Source organism: Phoxinus phoxinus (assembly GCF_949152265.1).
Source record: "Phoxinus phoxinus genome assembly, chromosome: 16".
Taxonomy (NCBI): domain Eukaryota; kingdom Metazoa; phylum Chordata; class Actinopteri; order Cypriniformes; family Leuciscidae; genus Phoxinus; species Phoxinus phoxinus.
The window spans coordinates 19,617,679-19,633,315 of record NC_136891.1 but is presented as its reverse complement, the minus strand read 5'-3'; the positions used below and the strand labels follow the sequence as shown (position 1 = coordinate 19,633,315).

The 15,637-nt window shown below is 37.5% G+C and overlaps 1 protein-coding gene across 5 annotated transcripts in view; it reads right to left on the bottom strand.

Annotated features, from left to right (window-relative positions):
• The window catches only part of arid1b (AT-rich interactive domain 1B), an 84,292-nt gene that overhangs the window by 64,320 nt on the left and 4,335 nt on the right, over window positions 1-15,637 (bottom strand). For all 5 annotated transcript variants that reach the window (XM_079639185.1, XM_079639187.1, XM_079639188.1 and 2 more), the window contains exons 2-3: window positions 12,505-12,693; window positions 4,109-4,246 (exon numbers count right to left, since the gene is read on the bottom strand). In XM_079639185.1, coding sequence (XP_079495311.1) covers window positions 4,109-4,246; window positions 12,505-12,693 — 327 coding nt within the window. The remainder of the gene's footprint in view (window positions 1-4,108; window positions 4,247-12,504; window positions 12,694-15,637) is intronic.

The window sequence follows — 15,637 nt, the reverse complement described above, 5'->3', positions numbered from 1 at the left end:
TTTGTACAGTGAAACCTGCGGGAATGACTAAAATGAAGCGCAATACAAGCACTATTCAACTGGAGCGAATGAGACGCGTGAGTGAGAGGTGTGTGTCAATGTGCTGTCGGAGAGAAGAGAGAGTAAAAACGTGCAGCAGGCATCAGTGTATCGATACTGCAGAAAGGAGTATTGGAACCGTTTCAGATATTTCAGTATCGATACATATCGAAATATCCTAAACTACATCCTAAGTAGTATGTGAGATAAGAATTAGTGTGTCACAAAGTATTACGCTGAAAAATGTATGCAAACTTTAAAGCTATATGACACTGTGTCATTTTTTAAGTTGATTCTTAGCAAAAAATACTTTGTTCTTTCAAAATGATATGTGCTCATTCATGTGTAATTACTTCCACCATCTAATCAAGTATTCTCGTAAGCGTAGAATCTGCCATTCAGAATACATACGAGCGAGTCGCTCGAATGGCGGAAGCCTTGTTGCGCCTCCATCTTGAAAATACATTAACCAAAGAGGGACATACCTGGAAATTCAAGCTTCGCCTTTTGCGTTTTTACACTCAGTGGCACCGTGACGAATGCAAGGGGGAGATTACTCGCGACTGCTGGCAGATTTGAAATAATATGGCCACCGTAGGAGTTAAAACGCCCTCGGAATGGGAGGAGCTAGAAAGTAATATTCATTTGGTAGTCATATACAATTTCACCGCTAGATGGGAGAAAATCCTACACAGTGTAGCTTTAAGTATGCATTTGAGACTTCCGTAAATATTTTGTTTATATACGTAGTTACATTTCAACTAAGTTTAATTGTGCAACGCAAAAATATTTAATAGTGTGTGTAAGTTTTAACTTAGTGCCCCTTTACATCAAAACTAGGCTAAGTTGTCATTTACTTTTACAATCCTTTGCGGTTTTCCAACAGTTCTATTGTGCTCCCACTCTTATTAAATATATAAACCTAAAAGTCAAGTAATACTGAATTTATATCAAATAAATTTAGATGGGTCTTGGGTACGGACTTTTGTGGCATTGCAGTAATCCTAATACAGACTGACTACACACTAAAGGTGTTATCACATTTAGCACCATTCACATCAATGGGAATCACCTGATGCACTTCCAGTGGCAAAGATGTTTTCCTATGCAAATTTTGTATCAAGTTCCGTGCCGACCAATAGCAAGCCTCTTGATTCAGCAGAATGGTTGTTTTGTTTGCTAGCTGGCAAAACAGCTCGGGATGTTTATTATACATTATATCGTCACTACTCCAGTATTTCATTCATCGTATTTTGTCAAGCCCAGTTCCGCTTTCTTTCGTCTGTGAAATTTTGATAAGAAATGGTAAATGTGACCGCAGCTTTGAAAGAATGTATTTTCCCATCACCAGTGAATAATAGCGTAGTGCCTAATATTAGTATGCAAATTGAGACACAGCCAAGTTCTTAACAATTTGAAGTTCAAAGTTCTGCCTGAAGAAAAAGACCTGAAAATACAGCGGCTCTAAAAATCTGAGACCAAAGGGAAAATGTCTTTCATTCTTTTCTAATTTAAAAAAAAAACATTAATTTACAAATTATTTCTTTTAGCGTAACAATTTCAGCGAAAAGTTTGGTCCCCTTTTTGCTTCAATGACAGCAGCACTCGAGCTGCATGAACATCCTTTTGACCAAAGGAGCTCACATGATCAGTGTCACAAATTTTCTTAATAGAATACATTTCATCCTCATTTGAAGTAACTTTTCTTTGTTTAAAATGAAAATCCTAAAACTTTCTCAGACATTCGGAGGCCACTGTATTTCCCACTTGCTGCAGTTTTCATCCTCCCCACAATCTCTCCTGTCAGAGACACTGGAAGCAACGGCACAGAGGAAGAAAATGAAACCGTTTTTCTCAATCAGCCTCAGTGTCATATAAGAGAAAATGAAAATAATGCCTTTAAGGTCCAGGGAATAAACAGAGTGTGATAGCAATATGAGGCGCATGGCAGTGCTGTCCTCACTGATATTACACACACACCCGTGAGACATCCACTCAAGGCCAGTTTCTTTTACCGCTTTCCCCAAACTATTTGAGTGTGTGTGTGTGTGTGTGTGTGTGTGTGTGTGTGTGTGTGTGTGTAGCCCGTTAAGAACAAGCTGTGTTTCTCTAGATACTCAACTGTGTGTGTGTGTGTGTGTGTGTGTAGCCCGTTAAGAACAAGCTGTGTTTCTCTAGATACTCAACTGTGTGTGTGTATGTGTGTGTGTGTGTGTGTGTGTGTGTGTGTGTGTGTGTGTGTGTGTGTGTGTGTGTGTGTGTGTGTGTGTGACTGTGTGTGTGTGTGTGTGTGTGTGAGAGAGAGAGAGAGAGAGAGAGAGAGAGAGAGAGAGAGAGAGAGAGAGAGAGAGAGAGAGAGAGAGGTGGGTGGAGCTAATTGTTGTATTGTGATATTTGGGGAAATATAAACTGCATTGAAATTCTCATTACTAAATTCCAGAAAAAATCGAATTCTCATTATAATGTGAAAAAGCATTGGCATTGTTTATTTGCATACTTAACCGTCATGAAAATAATGCCCCAATTTAAAAAAAAAAAAAACTGGTCCTAAAACATAGCCTTCTTTTTTCTTTATAATTTTTTTTCTTTTTTTGTGTGGTAAAATATGACCTTGAAGAGATTCTACCAATGATATCAAAGGCTCGACGTATATCAGGAATATTGGTTAGGAACACACAACTCAAAAGTTGATATCTTATTGGTTGGAGAGTTTTTTTAATGCAGATGTTTTGCAAAAACATGACTTGCAGCTTAATGTGAGGTTGCCACGGTACCAAAATTCCAGTAGTCGGTACCAATAAAACTTCACGGTTCTTGGTACTAATTTTGGTACCATAAGCAAAAACTGTAGTATTATATTATTATAAATGATAAACTAAATATTTTTATTTTCAAATAGTTAAATAATATTATGTAAAATAGTTCAATTTAAACAGCCTTTCAATGTTTATAAGTAAACATTATTTATAAAAAGATCAAGTGAAAAATGTGTAATAAAATAACGGACAAAGAAACACATGCACATTACATAAAATAAGTGTCAGATCTCTCCCGCTCTGATCAAAAAAGCTGTCAGACTGCACAATGAATCTCTTATTTACATTATATTTACGGTACACTTTGTTGGAAATAATGAAGGATTCGCGAGTGTGCACAACTCCAAAGCACGCCGTGAACGAAAACTCTGTGTTGAGCGGATTCTGACTAACTTAAACACATCTGATTGGCCATTGCATTCACGCGCTCAAAAGAAATGTCTGTGATTGGCTACAATGATCAACGCTTTAAAAAACACATTGTAAATAGAAATCTTTGAGCTTCTTTACAAAGCTCTTACACAGATACACACAGGAGCATTTGAAAGCAGGGTACCCGGTACTTGGTACTACAGAAATACTGGTATCGTCACATTTTTAACAATTTAGTACTGACTTAGTACCGAAGTACTTTTGACTTCATTTCGAAAAGGCAGCGGCTATTTGCACTAAATGAAAATAGCCATGGATTCTATTTACACTATGTAAAAACAGCAGTATTTTCTTTGCAATAAGTGTAAATAGTAGTAAGATGCTATTTATACTTATGGTAGACACTATTTGCACCTCAGTGATGTTCTACATTAAACGGTATGCAATAATAACATAATAATAAATAAAAGAGTGTAAATTATCACAATTATTAAATGAAAGCCGCCTTATTGGGAAAATAAAGCCCTACGTGCACCTAACCGATAAACACTTTATCGTTAAACGGACATTAGACTTTTCGCATATTTTCTTTATTTTTATTGAAAATAAATGCCTTTCCGATCTGGTATGTGATGGGAAAAGGGAGATTTGGATCAAAACGCTCTGCCACGCGTCTTACCCCTACGCTATTGCTATTGTATAGCGTCTTCCATAATTGTGTCTGTCCCATCCAGACGTCAGTGAGTGGAGTTAGTGTAAATAGCCTCTGCCAACAAGGCGGGCTATCTGCACTTAGTGTAAATAGGCACTCCGTTTAAAATCCAAAATAAAACAAGGAGAGATCAAGGACCCTTCAGTAGCCATGTAGTGTAGTAGCGTACCTGTTGAGCTGGCGGGCGCTGCTGCATGTAGGGCGGCTGCGCGGGGGCCGCGGACTGCTGTTGTGGAGGACTGAAGTACGGCGGCTGCCCCTGCTGACAGTAGCCGCCCATCCCCTGTGGCCCGTACTGAGCAGGCATCTGGACACAAACATGAGAGTCAGCACTCGTTCACAGACCAACCGTCTCAAAACCTTCTCAAACGCTTCACAGGGCATGTCACGGCAGGGAGGACGATTATTATTCATCTCTCAACCATTTTAAATGGTGATCCGCCCCGGAACATTACAGTGCTAATCTGTTCTGAGATTTCTGCGTCTGGGGCGTGACGTCTCAAGTCAGGAGTAAATGATTCTCACAGTGCTGGAACAGGCGGTGGTTTGGATTGACAGACATATTTATTAACAGGTGTGACGCTTAAATTGTCCTGTACTAGATGCAGAACAGGAGAGGATCGCATTACACCTGCATGAACAGAAGGGCTGGACAATACAGCTTAAAAAAAAACATAGTTTGTGCTTTTTGGTGATATTCAATATATCAATCAATTTCTAAATTGGTGGGGGTTCGCCAGAAGAACCAAAAATGAAAAATCGTCTCATCTTAGTCAACGGAAAAAACGTCATTGACAAACATTTTTGTGGTTGGGCTTTTTTGTGATTGCGCTCTCACAGTAATTTCAACTGTTTAGTAAATCTGGCCCTATCAGAATAATTTTACAGTTGTACTATTTTTTTATTAGTATTATAATTATTATGAAATATTAAATGTATTATTTCACAATAATATTATTATTGCGCTATATTTCTTATTTTGTTTATTATATTTAATTATAATCACAACAAAATGCATATTTCACAATTTAATTGAATTTTGTGTCTAAGATTTAATTTATTTATTCAATCAATAATTTTTTTGACAAGTCCTGCTCTTTTTTTTTTGCTCTCAGATATTCGGTCAAAAACTCTCTGGATCTCAACAGGTGTTAGGTTTTGCTCTCCGATCACACTATGCTACTATTTTCTGTCATTTTTCAGCCTGAGAGAGGTTGAAAGATGTAGCATTAGTGACTGACAGCAAATAATATCCCACTAAGAGCTCACATCAGGGAACAGACAACTAGTTGTCCACATCATTGGTTTTGATACACCCCATATAAACCAAACATGCTCTCAAAATTCAGTTGCGAGTCCTGCAACATGTATAATAATAATAATAATAATAATAGAAGAAGATAATAAAATATTAAAATAATAAATAATAATAGATTCAAATAAATGTTAATCGACAATGAAAATAATAAACAAATATTTACAGTTGATAGTTTCACGTGCATGATGGGTTAAATAATGGATTAAAATGAATTAAATGATATTTGCATTTTTGGATTTTCCTACGATGAATCGATTAATCAGAGAAATAATCAACAGATTAATCGATTATCAAAATAATCGTTAGTCGTGGACCTAGTTGTGAGTCGCATTGGTTATAGAATGTGGTCAGTCTCTTTTAAAACCGAACTGTGGATGAACACAACAACACCCCCCCAAACAGGGCCGACGACCGTATTCTGCTGCAGTGAGGGATGATGGGAGACGTCTGATCACCGAGGGTCCCTGTGGGTGTGTTAGCGCTTTAGTAATGCACAACTGTTCCCCCTCCTTTGATTCACGACAAGCTGTTATTGTGACGCTCTTATGTAAGAGTTTTTCAAGGCAACAGCTGCTATTGGCACGCTGTCCTCCCATCTGAGCCCCCCGTTACCCGCTCTCTTCATCCGCTGTAATTCTCATTTGTCATTCATACCAAACAGAAAACAAATCCACGAACCATGATGATGTGTTTTTCCCGCTCATCTCTCTAATACGTGCAAAAGTATGTCAGCGACGGTACGTGCACACACACTCACCAGGCTCGGATGGGAATTGTGTTGAGAGCCGTGTTCTCTGAGCTTCTTTAATGAGGAAACGGAAGTCAAGCAAGGACAAACCCTAATCTAGACTGCAAAAATCATTTTCTCAATCATTTTTTTTTTTTTTTGGTCTCATTTTCCATTAGAAAGTAAGTTGAAGCCATAGCCTTGTGGACAGCAATACCTCGGGTGACTCGAGTTTGAGACCCGGATTGAGATCCATTCCTGATCCTGTTCCCCTTTCTCTTCTCCCATTGCTTCCTTCTCTCTCTTTTCCTTTATTAAAGTGATTACAATCATATTACAAGCAATACCGTAAGTGCGCATCTGAAGTGTCTCAGCTGAAGGAAATAATCCATTATTTATTGGCTTTAATATATCAGCCAAATTTTCTTATCGGGCCTATAACGATAACATAAAAAATGAACATATATCGGGTGATACCGATATGGTGGGCGATATATCATGCATGCCTATTATATTCAATGTGTCAATATATATATATTAGGGGTGTAACGATACACGTATTCGTATTGAACCATTCGGTACGAGGCTTTCGGTTCGGCACACATTACAAACCGAACGGTTCATTGGACCATTTTTCCTGCCGACCAAAATTTAGTTATTTCAAATGTAGGCACGCCGCAAGCACGATCATAATGTAAGAGACGCTGGCGCGACCACAACATTGCCCAACATCAAATGTCAAACATAATGAAAGCGGAACGAAACTGCGCTACTCGTTATTTTGTGATTCATGGACCATTTACCAGTTTGGACCAATAAAAGCTCAATAGCGAGCCGATCTTGATCAAGCGACACTGTTACTACCCAGCGCTAAGAGATCCAGTAAAAAAAGGATTTGAATTCGCCACTGAAATAATAACATCGCTGCGAGATCTAGTGAGAAGCATTCACATTTCTCCGTTATTAACGGATCAAACAGCGCTGGTGTGCAAACCAGGGAGATACATTGTAGGCCTAACATACTTTCAAGTAACGTTACATCGATTTTATTTCGACATAATGAATTAAATAGCTGCCCTCAAATGTTAATCTGAAATAAAATAAACCTTTGTTTATAGCTACTACAATATTATATTTAAGTTTTTTTATAAGGAGCTGTTTTTGTTTTATATGTCAAGTATAGCTCCATCATTGCTCAAAGTAAAAAATTATCATACTTTATGATGTTAGTTTTAATAAAAAAATGTAAATCAAGGAAATTTCTCTGGCATTTCTTTCTTTTTGCTGTATCGTGTCGAACCGAACCGTAAATTTTGTGAACCGTTACAGCCCTAATATATATATATATCCCCATTTTAACAACTGCACGTAAAAAAATTCAACAGCTTTTCTTTAGGATTTGTAACCGTCTGTGTCATTTGAGGGAAATATCAAAGGATAACAGCCATGCATTTCCAGTCTTTCCATCACTGAAATAAAACAGCAGGATTTAACAGGACAGTGCAGAATTGCTCCAAAATCCCACTAAGAGATTGTGTCCAAACACAAAGAGCACATTTAATCCGTGTCTCTGCCATGTACGGTGCTTGTCAGAAATGTGGACAGCAGGTGAGTGTCGGTCAGATGGTCAGAGGCAGTGCCTCGTGGGGGGGTGGGCTTCTGCTGATTGTGTTGTGATAGGACCTGTCCTCTTACACAACCCTCAAAACGCCTGTCAGAACCAGCAGCCCCTGCCACGCACCTGCTCCTCATCCACCTGAGCTCACACATGCTCATTACACATACCTAACGCCATCATCATGCTCTGCAATGTCTGACTGGACAAAAGAGCAAAAGGGGGGGGTTTGTAGAATTTGTAGATTGTTTTTGGTAAATAATCGATTAATTGGTCGATTATTTTGGTGAATAATCAATTCATTGGTCGATTATTTTGGTGAATAATCAATTAATTTGGTCAATTATTTTGGTGGCGAATCAAGTAATCGGTTGATTATTTGTTGGTGACTAATCGAGTAATTTGTTGATTATTTGGTGACTAATCGAGTTATTGGCCTAACATTTTGGTGAATAATTGGTCAATTATTTTGATGAATAATCGTGTTACTAATCGGTTGATTATTTTAATGAATAATGGTGTAATCAGATTTTTTGGTGGTAATAAAAATAGACCTAAGCAAAGACCTAAGCCTCTCTCTCTCAAAAAAAAAAAAGACATATATAATAACACTAAGGCAATAATGCTTGGTTCAAATAAAGTATCAAAAGCAAGTAATCATATGGTTTCAGCAACACTGTTAAAATACATAATATACATACTCTAAACAATCATCATGTACATTATGTGTTAGCCGCTCTGAGACGCACGCAAGTAACCTACATGCATGCAAATAAACCGCATATTAAACCCGCGGGACCTACACCTTTGTGTATTCAAAATAGCACAACTGTTTTATAGTATGATGTATTAAAAATGGTTTTAATGCCTTATAAACCAACCAATGTCTACGGAAACATGATTTAAACAACTTCACAGTACAAATAATCACATTTTTATAAAATGACAAGTCTAACATTTCAGCCTAATAAATGGTTATGTATAACAAAAACGGCAGAATAAAAAACAAAATCAATTCAATGATTTTCAATTTCAATGTTAGAACAACAAATTTCACCCGAAAGGCGACGAATTTGATACACAGTTCTTCATAAGTATATTTGACATTGTCTCCATTTTCCTCTGCCTTAAAATGGTGCTTCTCCTCTGAGTTTTAAGCTTTGTCTTCTATTTTTTTTGTACAGAAGATCAATATAAATAACACAGCAGGATTCCCCAGGTATCAGACCAGATGAACATCCAATTTCAGGTATGGTTGTAAAAACAAACACACACACACACACACGCACCATCCTCTGGTCATCTAGGGTCTCCTGGTATATAAAAGTCATTACAGGATCCCTTTCGGTCGAGAACGCCGACAACTAACAGCTGCACAAATGCATGGCGCACCCCTCGGGTTAGAGATTACCCCAAAACTCTCTCCTGTAATGATCTCATTATGTGCCGGCCGCGTTCGGTGATGTCTTCCTTGATTAGTGCCTCTCCTACATTCCTCCGTGCCAGGAGGAGATTGCTGATTCTGATCTTTCGCTCTAAAAAGGTCACGTCCGTACCCAGGGGCAATCACAGGAGGAAACTGCTCACGACTGCTGTCCTGCTGATCGTGTGTCAGTATAGCTGACCAAAGATCAGTGTAATGGATCTGGAGGTAATGAAAAGAAAGTGGCTGAGAGCTGAAATAGCAGTTTGTGTTTCTAAGGTCCAAAAAGACGCTCAAGTACGTGAACCCAAACACTCGATTTCACGCGTCGCTGTTTTCCCAATTTGTGTCAAAACAAGGAGGTATACAATAGCTGGAGAAGTCTATCTGTTAGCATCACCATTCATCTCGATGGCAGTTGCTAAGCTAGTGCCGTAGTTAATCTGTCAACATGTTAATAACTAGCTACCTGAATAATAGTACAAATTAATCACTTTCTTTATTCAAAAAATACTGAGTAAAAAACTTTATTGTACATGCGTAACTGCTATAACTAGGCCTGGAATTTCTACATTGCTATAGACAAGCGGTCAATAATATTGCCTAGTTAACAGGCTAGCGTAATGCTAACGATAGTGGTTTAGGTTAAACAGCTAGAAATGTCAGATTTCAATCTCAAACCTTCAACTATAAATTCTTTTGCCATGGCGTTACAGTTTAATTGGCTGGCCAAGCATTCACATCTGCGTTTACGGGAAGTGTGTTTCTTGCTTAAGCCTTCACATTTTGGCAAAGGTTAAACAAACGAAAAGATTAGGTTAGAGTAATACGGTAATGTGGTAGAGAATTAAACATGTTTGGTCACAATACTACTGGTTTAATTCCCGTCATTTCACAGGCAATGGTGCTGAACTTAACACAGTCCAGCTTTCCAGTCTAAATTTAGTAGGGCAGTCTGTACCCAGAATAGGACGGCCCAGCCCAGCCAGACTGCCTGCCAAGCTCTTCTGACAGACACGCGGCGCATTAGACTGTCAACATCTCTGCTACACTGGGAGTGCTGTCGCTCCACGCTGACAGGCACAACAGAGTCGTTCCTTCTGCACCACACTCTGCGTTTCCCCTCGGGCCGTCACTATTCAGCCCGTCGGCCTGTGGGACACTTCAGTTTCCTGTGGACTCAACAGCATGAAAAGCACCGTTGTTGCTATATCTTTTTGAGAGCTATGAGTCAGTGTTGCTAATTCCGGTAGTTGAAGGTAGCTGTGCATAGAAAGTAGATATCGTAGAAGAATAGACCCTCATGTGGCAGCCAGCTTGGGGAGAGTAAAAACATTCTGGTATGGTAAAAAAAATGAAGTATTGCCATCAGACAAGAAACACTTCTAGGCCCAAGCACTTTTTTTTTTCTTTTTCTTTTTTTCTTTTGTGCCGATTGTGAGGAAAGTATGTTGAATTCTGTGTTAAAAGGAGCTGGGATCTGAGACAGCATACAAATTATATTTAAAGAGCCCATGATATTATTCCCACTCATTTTCTATTGTGGTTTTTACAACCATTTAGCTTTTTCAAATCAACTCGCACAAAAAAAAAAAGGCAGAGGTTAATACTGTTTAGTTGAAAAGCAATTTTTTTTAATTAAATATAAATTTTAAGCTGTGGATTTTAAGTGAAACAGATCATATTAATTGGTTCCAGGTCAACAACTCAAGTAGTTGGAGTGGCTTAATTTTTATTTTTTTATTTTTTTTGTATATCAACTTAATTTGTGTTTGTTACAAATGATTAAATTCCTCTAACTAATATTGATTGTTGGTTAAACAATTTAATTAAAAGTTGTCCTCCTCAAACTCAAAAAAATGTCTTATGGTATCATTAAAAAATCTGAAGTTTTACTTCCAGAAACCGGCTGTTGCACTCTTGATGTTTATTTGCTCTATTAGCGGCCAAACTGGCCTTAAACAAAAAATAATAATCTGTACCCATTTGAAATTAAGAGGAAATCACAGCATTTTAATCACAATCCAACAAAGATGCTACATATGTAGCATGAGCAGTTGTTTTTGATATCAATTAGATTGTATAATTTCAAGATTTAAAGCAAAAACAGAATGGTCTGACTTCAGCTTTGTGAAATTATGCTACCTAAACAATACCAAAGCAAACAGCAGACAGACTGAATGGAAATGCATATTCACTCTCTGAGAGTAAACAGATGATTGTGTGTTTGGAGCAAAACCCAGCCGGTTCCGATCGACCGGTGCATCTCTAGGCAAGACCCTTCAAAATGTCATCCCACAACTTCCTGTTTCCATTGAAAATCTTTTAACACAGGACAAAAAACTGTGCCTGTCAAGCCGTTTCTTGGGTCCAGGGCTCGTCATTAATGCTTGTCCGGGACAAGTGGATTATTTTGAAGGGGCAAGTGAAAGAGAATTTAAAACATTTATAACATATGATACAGTTAAGCAACATCACACAACCAAGAGTGCTGTCTTCCTGAATACCATCACGATTGAAAGTGTGACTGATTTCATACGACAGTTAAATTAACAAATAGTTAATATTACGACACCTACATTTTAGATGCAATATTGGCTGTTTTTGTACTATTTCAGCAGCGAAAATTGTTCCAATAAAGGATTACAGAAGAACCATTGCACATCTCACAGCAACGATTCAGTGTTTTGAACAGATTGGTTGAGTCAAAGATTCAATGACCCATTCATAAACAACTGCCTCATTCTTGAACAAATCATCAGTTTGAACGAATCATTTGATGATTCATTAAGATGGTCACTTGCCCCCACCTACTAGCGGTTTAGTTTCATGTTTAAAAGTAAAAAAAAAAATGTTTTAATGCAGTTCTAATTTGTAAATGATTGAATTTGATTGGTAACAGCCCTGTAGTGTCTTTTTCTAATTTAATTTATTGATCCAATTTAAAAATTAAAATAAAAGATGAAGCATAATAAGATTAGGAAAAAAAATGCCCAGAGGGTAAATATCACACATATGCAGATTTAAATATGTCAAAGCTGATAGAACACTGATAAGAATATGGTTTCAGAATAAATAATATTTACACCAAAAAAACAAGTATTTTTTCCAGACAAGCGACTTTTTTACTTGGACAAGTGAATGACCGATTTACTTGTCCGAAGAACAAGCACATGAGGGTAGATGTTTTTAAATTGTTAAATCTGTGGCACATTCAGTAGAATTCTCCACAGGCCTGGTTATAAGTGATTTATTGTGCATTTAAAAATAACAACAAAGACCCTTTTCACATAATTCGTTTCAACATTTCCTAATGCACAGAGCACATGACATTACGAGGGTGGTTCTATCAACCATGTAAAATAGCCTTGCTATGATGGTATCTGCAAAGCTTTTCAAGTGGAAGTCAAAGCTGCATGTGACAGTTGCATCTATGAGGGACTAAAGATTTCTTCTGCAACACTGAAAATCATTAATTCTACCTGTTGCTGAGGGTACTGCATCCCTCCCATGCCAACCTGGCCACGCCCCTGCATTCCCATCGGGTATCGGTGAGGAGTGGGGGATGCGTATGGCTGTCCCGGATAAGATCCGCCCGGCTGAGAGTAGGGACTGTTGCCCATCCCGTACATCTGTGAACGTTTCATGGCCATAGGGTCCATTGGTGACACCTGTTGAGAAGGGTGTCAACACTTTAGCATGAAGAACAGCAATAGTCATTTTCAACGTACGGTAGTCTATGTCACACATTTATACGACTATTATGCCTGAGCAGACTGGAATACAAATAGCAATCATAAGGTTGAGTAGTTCAGTAAATGGAGAGATTCAGGGCAACGTGCCATTGACTGATATGGGGGGGGGGGTCGTCAGGTTTTCTCTCAAGTGTCTCATCTTTGCCAGAAAGACTGAGAGCCATCCAAGCTAATCTTCTCATGCCACTGCCAAATTCAGGCCAATTGAAGCAGCACTTACAGAAAATGTGACCAATTTGAGAAAGCCTGGGAGGCCACTATAAATGAACATTTTAAGCGTCAGCAGTCATGCCAGAGTGCTGTGCTGTCACACACACACACACACACACACACTTTACTCTGACTAGACAACTATATTGTCAAATTAGAGTTGCTCTAGTTTAGAGCAAAAGGAGTTTGTGCACCATTAGGACATAGTGGAGCATTGCTGGAAGTTTCCAGGTCATTCTTACTCAAGATGCAGTTTACAGCATCAATCAATGACACATCTCCTATTTTATAACCATAAACCACTTTCTTCTCTAATTTATTCTACATTGATGCACTAAAATCAAGTCCATCATTAAATCAGCAATTAAGAACAAGGTCATGCTATACTGTAAAAAAAAAGAGGAAGAAAAAAAGTCACAGCTAAATGACTTTGTGTGTGTGTGTGTGTGTGTGTGTGTGTGTGTGTGTGTGTGTGTGTGTGTGTGTGTGTGTGTGTGTGTGTGTGTGTGTGTGTGTGTGTGTGTGTGTGTGTGTGTGTGTGTGTGTGTGTGTGTGTGTGAACCTATTTTTTCTCAACACAGAAATTTGTAATTTGAACTAGACTAACTGAGCTACCATAATAAACATTCAGTATTTTGTAAAAATTATTACACAAAACGTATGGTCGCACCATTTATTCTTAACACACATTTTTTTAGATTTAGTATATTATTTAGTGTCTAGATTTTCAAAAATTGCACAAGAATGGGAAATGCTGCAAATAAATGATCATGAAATGTTAAACGTACACAACCATTCAAGCTTTTGGAGTATCTTTTTTTACTTTGATTCAGCAAGGATGCATTAAATCAATCAAATGCATCCGGTGCTGTCATTTTGAAATTTCTATTCCATCAAAGAATGTTGAAAAAAAAGAATCACGGTTTCCACAAAAATATTTAGCAGTACTACTATTTTCAACTTTGCTAATAATAAGAAATGTTTATTGACCACCAAATCAGCATTAGAATGATTTCCGAAGGATCATGCTATACTACACAGGAATAAATTACATTTGAAAATATATTAATATAAAAAGGTTACTTTAAACATATTACTGTATTTTTTTGTCAAATAAATGCAGCATTGGGACTTTTCAAAAACGTTAAAAAATCTTGCTTATACCAAAGTTTTGAACAATAGTGTAAATGATAACGAACCATGTTTAAATGCATCAGGGGCAGTAAATAGCCAAAATAACAGTTTTTTTATGTATTTTTTTTATGTCAGCAACTATTTTTGATGGTATTATGATATGTTGATAATTTAACATGTTATGTGTGTTTGTGTTATGTACGCATCTGCGGTGGAAACAAATTTCCTCTCGAGGACAAATAAAATCTATCTATCTATACTAATAGTATTCTGGAAATAATGTGTGTGTGTGTGTGTGTGTGTGTGTGTGTGTGTGTGTGTGTGTGTGTGTGTGTGTGTGTGTGTGTGTGTGTGTGTGTGTGTGTGTGTGTGTGTGTGTGTGTGTGTGTGTGTGTAACCAGGAACACACCAAGTTAATATAAAAAAATGTCACAGGGCTTCTAAAACCTTTCAGACAAATTTACATACTGGATTGGTGAATTTCTGTCACTAATTACATTTAGCATGGAGCCAGTGGCAGAGCAACGCACACTTGGAGGCCTGGGGAAAGTGCACTGCTTAAATGGGCTTCATGCTGAAGATAAGCCATTAACAACTCAAGTTATTCTCATAATAACCTTTCTCTGAAAATGCAAATGAGTATAAATGTCAACATCATCCTCATGTATGTCTAAAGAATTGAAATCTGTCACACTAAACACAAACTCATTGATGTAATTCAACCAGTCTACCATTTTATTTAAACTGTTGCTCCTGATCGAAGGCTTCTCTAAACATTCAGTTTATATGCGTTTCAAAACATTTGTGGCGCAACACTTAATATCATATCATAATATTATATTAGCACAAATGCAAAAAATTCACCAATCAGCAAAAAAAAAACGGAACTCTCCATTTTATAAAATAGCATTGTAAGGAAGGTTATAACAATTACAGTAAAATTCCTTTAAAATCATGCAACAATTTCATTCTGTAAGAAAAAAATTCTAACAAATACAAAACAGTGTGGCTACATTGCTGGAGTTTATGTGATGAGGTTGACACAAAAGTGACGAGTGATGAGTAGGCTACAAACTACTCATAAGTTAATGTAGTTATGATACACGCTGCATCCAAAAGCGAACACTTCCCTACTATAGGCCTATAGTATGCGGAAAACTGTACGCCAACAGAGTAGTATGTTCGAATACATAGTAATTAGAAAAACAGAAATGTCCCCGGATGACCTACTACTTCTAAAGTGCGCATTCGATGGACACTTCATTATCCCATGAGGCCACGGGAGAGGATTTGTGAATGGAAGTGAAGTGACGCAACTAACGCTGGTAGGTCACGTCGTGACAGTAACAACATGGTGGAAGTAGTAGGCTACGTCCGAATTTCATTAATTTAATTATTAATTAATTTAATTATCCATATTGACATTTTCAATGTCCAATTTACAATGGCATTGTATATTACAAATAACTGAATAATTGTTAATGATTTGTGGTTTAAAACAATTCGTAATGCAATA